Source organism: Myotis lucifugus, unplaced genomic scaffold (assembly GCF_000147115.1).
Source record: "Myotis lucifugus unplaced genomic scaffold, Myoluc2.0 scaffold_215, whole genome shotgun sequence".
In the NCBI taxonomy this organism is placed as follows: Eukaryota; Metazoa; Chordata; class Mammalia; order Chiroptera; family Vespertilionidae; genus Myotis; species Myotis lucifugus.
In genome coordinates this window covers 759,916-770,476 of record NW_005871263.1, presented here as the reverse complement: position 1 = coordinate 770,476, position 10,561 = coordinate 759,916, and the positions used below count along the sequence as shown (strand labels likewise).

The 10,561-nt window shown below is 52.4% G+C and overlaps 1 protein-coding gene across 1 annotated transcript; it reads right to left on the bottom strand.

Moving 5' to 3' along the window:
* Window positions 1-94: 94 nt before the first annotated feature.
* On the bottom strand, window positions 95-7,036 carry KCNG1 (potassium voltage-gated channel modifier subfamily G member 1). Its single transcript, XM_023761749.1, is given in 4 exon segments — window positions 95-1,234; window positions 6,261-6,527; window positions 6,529-6,597; window positions 6,599-7,036. Coding segments are annotated over 4 exon segments (1,545 nt in total). The 3' UTR covers window positions 95-463.
* Between the last annotated feature and the right edge of the window lie 3,525 nt (window positions 7,037-10,561).

Below are 10,561 nucleotides of genomic sequence, written 5' to 3'. Positions count from 1 at the left end.
CCAGAAATCAGGATTTTAACAAGATTCCCCGATGATTCTAATGTGCAGCCAAGGTTGAGAACCACTGCTTTAATTGCATGTGATCCACAGTGAAGACAGACACGCGGCTGCGGCCGATTGTATTTTTTCTCCAGGCACACCCGTAAAGCAGGTCTTTGCTGGGCGGGCTATTTACATGGTGGAAAGAACACGCCATCTCCTTATCGAGGGACACAGGCTGGAGGGCTGGGCCGGGCGGGGACGGTCACGCTGTGCGCTGGGACCAGCTCGGCTGGCTGAGGAGGGCAGGGACCCTTCTGGGAGGTTGTGAACATCCTCCCAGGGGCGTGCACGGGGTCAGTCCTAGGCCAGGGCCGCGTTCAGAGTTGGCATGAGCCTTAGAAGGCGTCTGCAGTGATGGCGATAGCGTCAAGCCGCAGGCAGGGCTGGGGGGTCCTGGGGGTGGCGGTGGTGGGCTCTAGGCTCAGTTCTTGTCTCTGGTGTCCGAGGAGGCACTTCCGAACAAGATGTCACTGTCCTGGGACAGGCCGCTCAGCTGCGACTTGGTTTTGATGAGGAACTGGGTCCTCCGGAACATCACCCGCTCCTGCTCCTGCTTGAGCTCCAGGTAAGAGCGGGAGAAGGTGTGGAAGATGGAGGTCACGGGGAAGGCCATGAGGAGGATGCCGCTAAGGATGCTGCTGAGCGCCACCACCTGGCCAGGCGTGCTCCTGGGTACCATGTCTCCATAGCCCACAGTTGTCATGGTGATGACCGCCCACCAGTAGCAGGCGGGGATGCTGGTGAACTCGGGGCTGTCGGCCATCTCGTTCTCGATGACGTAGAGGAGGGGGGCGAAGAGGGCGATGGCCACGCAGAGGAAGAGCAGCAGGAGGCCGAACTCCCGGGTGCAGCGGCGGGCGGTGAGCCCCAGCGTCTGCAGCCCCAGGGAGTGGCGGGCCAGGCGCATGACGTACAGGATGCGCAGCGCGCGCAGGACCCGCAGCACCAGCCCCACCTTGTCCAGGTAGCTGTTGCCCGTGCCCGGCTTGCGGCGGCCGGAGGCGGCACCGTCCACCAGCAGGGTGATGTAGTAGGGCAGGATGGCCACCAGGTCGATCAGGGTCAGCGGGCTCCGCAGGAAGGCGAACTTGCTGGGCGCCTGGATGAACCGCAGGAGGAACTCGAGCGAGAACCAGCCCACACACACCGACTCCACGATGAAGACGTTGTGGCACATCTGGGAGCACTGGCCCTGGGGGAGGGGAGAGTCCCAGGAGAGTCAGCGGTCCCACCAGGAGGAGGACAGAGCTCGGCCCTGGGCAGGGCGCTGTGCTACCTGGATGACCCCTCCCCCGCCCCCCGCCCGTGTCATATGGCCCTGGGGCCTCTGCCTAGTTATGCACACCTCCTGGGCGATCGCTAGAGCTTGAGGTGTCATCTCGATGCTGACCATCTCTCTCTCTAGCCCAGACCTCACCCCTGAACTTCAGAACCCAGATGGGCTGGGCTGCCTCCTTGATGTCACCTCTTGGGTGGGGTGTTTGATGGGAGTCACAAACTCCTCATGTCCCAAACCAGCTCCTGATTGTTTTAACATTTATTTTTGTTGAAGTATAATTAACATGTAGCACTGCAAGTTTAAGGTGTCCATGTGCTGACTGGTGCATCTACACATTGCAACATGGTTACTGCCATAGAGTGGACACCTCTATCATGCCACATACAGTGGGGCCTTGACTTACGAGTGTCCTGACTAATGAGTTTTTTTGAGATACGAGCCGTCTCTCGGCTGATTTTTTGCTTTGAGTTGCAAGCTCAAAAAAATTCGGGTTACGAGCCAGCTTCAGATACTCCACCGCTAGTTGGAGCAGTGAACGTCACAGTGATTTGACATACGAGTAATTTGAGTTATGAGCTCCATCACGGAACGAATTAAACTCGTAAGTCAAGGCCCCACGGTAATTATTTTTTGTGGTGAGAACAATTACGATCTAGTTTCTTTGTAGAGCTGTACACTTGAAACTTGTATAATTTTTTAATGGATGTCACCCCAGTAAATTCAATAAAAATTAAAAAGGATCTAGTTTCTTTGGGCTCCTGGTTTCACCAGCCCGTCTGTCGTTCCCCTGATTAGCAAACAGCGGTTCCACCTTTCCCATTTTGCTCAGGACAAGAGACTTAGCCTTGTCCTGACACCTCTCATGTAATCCTCAGGAAATCCAGTCGGCTCTTTATTTAAGATGATTCCAGAATCTAACCACTTCTCACCATGTCCACGGCCCCAACCCTGGTCTAGCCACCATCCTCTCTCACCTGGACAGGGTGGGCACCCCCTCCTGGGCTCCCTCGGCCTACAATCCATTTAGCCAGAGGGACCCTGAGCACAGGAGTCAGATCCTGGCCCTCCTTGATCAGCAGCCCCCATGGCTCAGAGGGACAGTGCAAGTCTCCCAGGACACACGTGGCAGCTGCCACCCCTCGCTTCCTCGCCCTTGCCCACCTCGCTCACCTGCTCCCGCCTCGCAGGTCTCCTCACTGCCCCTCCACCAGCCCAGGCTCACCCCCCAGCAGGATTCCTCTTCCGCAGACACCCACATGGCTCTGCCCTCCTGCCTCCGGCTCTTTGCTTCAATACCACCTTCCCAGGGAGGCCTTGGTGACCCCTTGTTTAGAAATCACCCTCTCCCTTTGTCCTATACCCGATTCCCCTTATCCCGCTCCATTTATTCATAGCACTTACCATCTTTGAATATGCCTTTAAGTTACTTATTTATGATGTTTATTGTCTGTCTCTGCCCCCTCCTCTCTGTCCCAACAGACTGTAACCCCAAGGATGGGGCAGTTTGTTCACTTGCAAAGGCCCGGCGTGCTGCAGGTGAGCAGCTCATATGTGTTACCTGGCTGGACGGAAGAGCACTGGAATGGCGTTCGGACGGGGGGAGGGGGGGCAACTCAAGGCCAGGTGGGCAAAGGAAATGGGGGAGCTGAGCCATTTGGGGTGGAGGCTGCCGGAGAGCATGGCCATCACGTCCACCCCTTGATCGCTGCCCTGAACCACGAATTCCGGCTTGAGACAGCCTCATTGGAGAAAAGCTGGAAATCTGGAGTTTTCCATGAAATCTCCTGGATTTTAATGTCGTGATAAGTCAGTACAAAGAAAACACTCCATCGGCCTCTCACACACACCTGCGTGCTGCTGCCTCTGGCAGGCGGGCTGCCAGCTGGTCTCTCTGGAATATAACTGGATGGTGGCGACCTCAAGTTCAAGGGGGCCTTTTGGCAGAGAGGAAGGCACTGATGGCTGTAGCCTGGGCACCCTGTGGTCCCTGGGCACAGCTGGGCTCTGCGAGTCCTGCTCTAATAGCTCTCTCTCTAGAAATACGTTAGAGCAGGGGTCCTCAAACTTTTTAAACAGGGGGCCAGTTCACTGTCCCTCAGACCGTTGGAGGGCCGGACTATAGTTAAAAAAACAACTATGAACAAATTCCTATGCATACTGCACATATCTTATTTTGAAGTAAAAAAACAAAACGGGAACAAATACAATATTTGTATTTGCATGTGGCCCGAGGGCCGTAGTTTGAGGACCCCTGCATTAGAGCAATGGTTCTCAACCTTGGCTGCACATTAGAATCACCTGGGAAACTTTATAAACTCCTGATTTCTGGGCCTCATCCTCCGGGAATTTCTGTTTCTTTGTTTTGTGGTGGGGGCACAACATTAGTAGCAAAGAAACAGAATTTCCGGAGGATGAGGCCCAGAAATCAGGATTTTAACAAGATTCCCAGGTGATTCTAATGTGCAGCCAAGGTTGAGAACCACTGCGTTAGAGGCTGGAGAGATGAACTCATACTTGGGGGCTCTGAGGTCTCAGACTCCTTGTTCTCACATGTATGGTCACAGGGGTGTCACTGTCCTCCCTCCACTGGCCTTGAAGCTCCTTGAGGCTGGAAGACGGGTTCTGGCCACCCTGCCTCCCCTGTGGTGCCTGGATACATAGACATACAAATGGTCCTCAAGGAGGAACTGAAGCAGTGAGCCCCACTGCTCCCCAAATGAAGTCAGAGAATAGTACTGTCACTGAATCACGAGAATGGCTAAGTACTACTTTTTAAAAAGCAAGCTTCAGAAGTTGAATAAAAACAGTGGCTTTATTAGTATTTTCCTGATGAAATCAGGGTCACATATGTTGGAGCTGAAATAAAATCTATACTAATCTAAGTACACGTACTTCCAGACAGGTCTCAAATGATGAGCATTTTCTCTGCCCTTTCTTTTTTTTTTTTTTTTTTGGTAAGTGAGGAAACTGAGGCACAGAGAGGTGAAGTAACCTGCCTACAGACACACAGCCAGAGTGGAGGAAATCAGATGAAATTTAGGCCATCTGGCTCTAGTCCTGCCCTCTTCATTAGTACCCCTTATGCCTATCAATAGTTAATTTTACTGGGTGAGTGCTGTTGTTGCAACACTTGTTTTTAAAATTCAACGTATATAGCCCTGGCTGGCGTGGCTCAGTTGGTCGGGTGTCGTCCCGCGCACTGAAAGGTTGTCAGTGCGATTCTAGGTCAGGGCACCTGCCTGGGTTGTGGGCTAGATTCCTGGTTGGGGTGTGTGTGTGTGCAGGAGGCGGCTGATTGATGTTTAACACTCACATCGATGTTTCTCTCTCTCCCTCTCCCTTCCTCTTTCTCTAGAGAATAAAAAACTAATAAAATAAAATTCAATATATAAAAAAGTGCCAGATATCCTCTGTGGGTTATAAATGCAAAAGTATTGCTACTTCTTCCATAATGCATGCATGTGGAAAACCTCACATGGTGAGTAGTTCTAGTTCTCCATCAGGGTACACAGCCAGTGCTCAATAAATGCTGGCTGGCCTGATATTTGGATTAAGTTCATACTGCCAAACCTACTTCTCTAACGCCTATACAATTTATACCTGTCTAAACCTTTCTGTCTGTCTTGAAACTTACTCCCAGAAACCCCATGTGTGGGGAAGGGGTCCCGACTCAAAGGCCCAAGGGTCTCACACAGAAGGAGGCTGAACTGGGGAGCAGATGTCCCGGGGACTCAGTTCCCACCGAGAGCAGCTGTGTGGGATGGCAGACCAGCAGCCCCAACATATAGATTTTTAACAGGAGCTGGAAGTCTGAATTTTTAAATGAAAAAATACCTTACTTTTAAATGTTGGGGCCCTAGCCAGTTTGGCTCAGTGGATAGAGTGTTAGCCTACGGACTGAAGGGTCCTGGGTTCGATTTCAGTCAAAGGCACATGCCTGGGTTGCGGGCTTGATCCCTAGTGTGGGGCGTGCAGGAGGCAGCCGATCAATGATTCTTTCTCATCACTGATGTTTCTATCTCTCCCTTCCTTTCCCTTCCTCTCTGAAATCAATAAAAATATATATTAAAAATAAGTAAATGTTGGGGACCAAGTCAAAATTTTGGGGAGTGCAGCCCATGACCCACCTTTGTGGGCTATCTTAGGACTCAGGCTTCATGTGGAACCCATAGTTCCACATTTAAGAACACGGAATTTGGACTCGGTCAGACCTGGGTCTGGGCAAGCTGCTGGGCCTCAGTGTTCTCATGTGTCACGTGGCTGAGAGCACACCTGTACAGGGTACAGGGTACGGGGATGCTGGAAGAGTCTCTGTCAGATTGGATGCAGGCAGGGCTGCAGTGGCCCCTGGCTCCCCTGCTAAGTGGTAGCCCTGAGAATGGGGCACGCCCTGCACCAGCTTCTGGAGTAAACCCTTTACACGCATTCACTTATTTAACAAAGAAACGCTCACTATTTGAAGACATGTGCACACACGCATCCTTACCACAGAAGTTACATTTCTGGGATATTTTTATACAAGGGAACTCGGAAGGTTGAGAAAGGACTTAAGTCGGTGAAATAAATGTTGATGATGTGTCATGTGCTTCAGGCCAAGCAAATCATAAATCATGCCATCCACTTATTCACTCATTCATTCATCCAACAGAGAGCGCTGGAGTGCCTTGTGGTGCTGGACACTGCTATAAGACACTGGGGGCACAGGGCCTAGACCGGGACAGGTAGGGAGCCCCTATTTGAATGTGGAGGTGGATGACATAATGTCAGGAGGGAGGATGGTCCTCAGCCAGCGCAGTCAGGGAAGGCCTCCTGGAGGAGGTGACACTGTGAAAGTTGTGGACTTCTGAGAGGAGGTGGCCTAGCAGACAGCTTTGTCTCCTGTCCTGAGTGACCGTCCCCCATGCAGCAAGTCTCCCCGCATAGAGTTGTGGGCTCTTACCTGCTCCTCCTCCTCCCTCAAGCTGGGCAAGGTGCTGATGGAGAGATTGACGGCGGTGATGGTGACAAAGAGCACTGACAGGCAGGCAAACACCTTGCCTGGCAGCCCCGAGTGCGGCCTCTCCACCATGTCACGCAGCCTCCGCATGCAGTGGCCCCGGTGGCCATCACCCTCCGCCAGGCCTTCACTGTCCTGGCTGTCACTGTCCAGCGGGTCTTCCTCATCCTCCCGCTCCACCATCTCGGCAAACTCCTCCATCTTCTGCAAGGTAGCGGCGTTTGCAGCAGCCGTCCAGGTGGTCCTCGGCGATGCCCCAGTACAGCAGCTCCTCCTGGAAAGGACAGGGCACACATCTCACGCAGCAGCCGCAGCTTGCCCGCCCGCAGGAAGGTCAGGATGGTGCCGAAGGCCCCCGGGTTGCGGTCGAAGAAGAACTCGTTGCAGGTGACATCGTAGTCATCGCACACGTTGAGGATGTCGTCAAAGTTGGTGCAGGCCTTGAGCTGGCCCAGCCGCGTCATCGGGAACTCCTCGAGCGTGGTCCAGGGCAGCGAGTACTTGATGCCACCCACGTTGATGATGATCCGCCTCCGGCGGTCCTCGGGCAGGCCAGCCTGGCGGGGCTCATCCTGAGGCCGCAGCCGCTGGGCCCGGCGGTAGAAGACGCCCTTGAGTGACTGGCTCTGCGGGAAGAAGGCCGGGTGGGAGGAGGCGTCGGAGGTGCAGCTCAGGGCGCTGTAGTCGTAATCAGAATTGTCTCCTGGTAAGAGGGTCATTTTGAGTCTTCACATCCCTCTCCGGCCTGGGGGAAGAAGAGAGGAGAGACCCTCAGTGACTCCCGAGTCTCAGCTGACAATGCTGATCCTGCAATTATTTGCTGCTGTGGACTGAAGTGTGTCCGCCAAATTCATAGGGAGAAGCCCTAACCCCAATGGGACCATATTCGAGGTGGGGCCTTGGGGCGGTGACTAGGTTTAGATGAGGCCATGAGGGTGGGGCCCTCATGATGGGATTAGTGCCCTTATAAGGAGAGGAAAAGATACCGGAGCCCTTCCCCTCCACCCTGTGAGTGCCCAGTAAGGGGGCATCATCTACAAGCCAGGAAGAGAGTCCTCATCAGAACCCCACCAGGCTGGCGGCCTGATCTTGGACTTCACCTCCCCTCCTCACCCTGAACTGTAAGCAATAAATGTCTGTTTGTGAGCCACCCAGTTCAGGTATTTGGTTACAGCAGCCCCAGTGGACAAAAACATTCACTTAAGAGTGAAAATAGCAACGGCATCCTTCAGCATCCCTAAGTGTTACAGTTCCTCCGCATCCGCCTCATTTATAGAAGTATGCTGAGAGCTGCCGTGTGCCAGGCACTGCTGTAGGCTCTGCTGATTCACAGCCACACACAGAATCAGCCAGGGTCCCCGGCCCGTGGAGCTGGCGTCCCACTGGGCTGCCAGGCAACCTCTGTACTATTATTTACTTAAAACTTCATTGTACATTAGCCCCAATTTTTTTGCATTTATTTAGCTTGTAAAGGTAGTTTAGCGTAGACCAGTGGTTCTCAACGAGGGCCAATTTCTCCCCCAGGGGACACATGGCAATATCTGGAGGCATTTTTGATTGTCATGTCTGGTGGATGTTACTGGCATAGTAGATAGGGGCCAGAGATGCTTCTAAAATCCCTACAGTGCACAGACCAGGCCCCACAACAGAGAATTATCTGGTCCCCAAAGCCCATAGTGCCAAGGAGGAAAGGCGCTGGTGTGGTGGTTATGAGCATAGACTTGGAGCCTCACGGCCTGGGCAAGTTACTCAACCTTCATGTGTTCTAATGTCCTCATCTGAGAAATGGGTATAAACATATGACCTACTCCATAGAACTATCAAGACGATTCAATGAAGAGTACTTAATACAGTGCCTGGCACCTAGTAGGTATGCAATGATTATTATTACTATTTGTATTTATCTTGGAGGGATATTGCTCTTATAAATGGGAAAAGTATGTCATTTGCCACCAATAAGAGATAATGTCCAAAGAAATGCAGTTATGATAACAGTGCCACATTCGTTCACGAATCAGCAAACGTCCTCTTGAGGATACAGGTGTGAACAAAGACAGGCATGCTTGCTCTTCCAGGAAGCCTTCTTGGCTTTGCCAGCTAAATCGAGCTCCCTCTGCCCCCCTGCATAGTGCATTTATCTCCACTGCACTTACCACCCATATTTAGAATTATCTGTGTGCAAGCCTGGCTTCTTTTATTAGACTCCTCGCTCCCTGGGCAGGGGGGGGGGGGGGGGGAGGGAGAGAACTGTACTTGACTCATCTCTTAATCTCTGTGCCCAGCAGCATCGGAGCTCAAAGAAGTGTTTGCTAAATGAGTACATTTCCTGCTGGAGAGGCCGACATGGTGAGGGCACTTCTGAGAAACTGAGGTCAAAGTATGAGCTTACGTAGACTCCTTCCTTCCCAACCCTCCAAGCTAGAATGAGATTGCTTATTCATCCATAGCTCCTGGGCCGAATTTGGTTCACAAATATTTTTCCTGGCTTGGAGAAGATTTTGAAAGATGAAAAATTTTATGTAAAAATTCATATTCTTGGTTTCTCTTGAAACCCAGACTATCTGGCAACATTTGGCCCAAATTCCAGCTGAGAGATGACTGTCCCCTCTAAGCAGGGCATGCATCCGCCACCCCCCCCCCCCACTCCCTGTTGCCTTCCTAACACCCCTCTACTTTCTGGCCCCTGTAGGAATTTGAGTTTGAGATCCTCAAATCATAGCAACAGAGGTTTCCAGAATTAAGCCAATCTATAGAACAGTGGTGAGTGTAATCTATATATATAAGAGCCAAGCAACCAGAACTACCCAACCACCAGTCGCTATGACGCACACTGCCGAGGCCAACCGCCGGATGGGGCCCCAATTGGCCCCCCCAACCTCCTGCCCCAACCTCCTACAGCCCCTCCCCTCCCCCAGCTGCTGGCCCACCCCCAATTGCCCTATCAGGCTCGGGCGGGACCCCACCCCTGCACGAATTCGTGCACCGGGCCGTTAGTTGCTTTATAAAAGCACCATCCCTCCTCCAAACCCAGTCCCCATGGAAGCACGTGGCACCATCAACATCCATCAATTCCACATGGAAACTCATTTCCAGTACCTGAGTGTCAATGTGTACCCTGGACACACACACACACACACACACACACACACACACACCTGTTCAGAAAAGTCAGGGTGGGGTTTGGGGAGGAGATCTTTCCTAACAGGAATCCTCCTTCAAAAGTGATGGTTTCGTCACTCATTTACCTTTGGAGAAAGCTAGTTTCACAGATTGGGTTTGGAAAAACTAGGTTATACCTGTGCTTGAAATAAAAATGATTTGATTTTAGAGTATTTAGAATGCTATTACCTTGACCTAAAATTGGAATCCATCTCCTCAGGCAAAGCTGCCATAATACCCCCTTCCCCCCTCCCCCCTCCCCCCCAAGAGTGACAGGCGTCCCCTTTAGGCACTTCACACCCCGACCATCATCTTCAGCTCTGCTGCTGCATCTTTGCCACCGAAGACAAGAGGAACCAGGCATTCTGTTTGGCGAGAATGATGATGACATTCCTCTGGCCCTGCAAGCCCCGGAGGGCTCCTGTGAAACCCACACGCTGTCACCCCCTCTGCTCTTGAGGAATTTCTTCTTCCCGTCCCCAGCGTCCCCTCCAGCCGGAAGCTCCCACAGTGCGTGTTAACTCCTTTCTTTCTCTCACCACTGGGGTCTGTTGTGAGTTACAGCCTCCGTGTCCTGTGTGAAAAGTTATCCTGTCTCAGCAGACGGTTCAGGATGGAGAAGAGGGAGAAGCAAACGTGCCACTCGTCCTCAGAGGGCCACACCTGGCATTTGCTAGCTGAGGAATGGGCACACTTCTCCTCGCTCCCAGTCCAATGGGTGTGGGGGGACGGCTCCACATGCTCCGGACTCTACAGTCCCCAGTGAGGGTCATAAATCCAACAGGCCGCCAAGTCCTGCTTCGGGAAAGTAACGCTACTTCTCACCCAGCCTGACACCCTCAGAGAAAACCCGGTCTTTTAAAAGTTCTCTGTGGTGTTGGGTCTGTCACTTCGAGAGCATGATGGACGATAGTGATTTTACCTCTGAGGGCCTATGGATTCCAGCTTGAGGGACAACTTGCTGACCACCCCAAGCTGGGGAAGCAGAAGAGCCCATGGGCTCTGAAATCTGGAGACCCGGGTTCAAGGTCAGTCACTGTGACTCTGGGCAAAACATGTCTTGCCTCTGAGACTCAGTTTCCTCG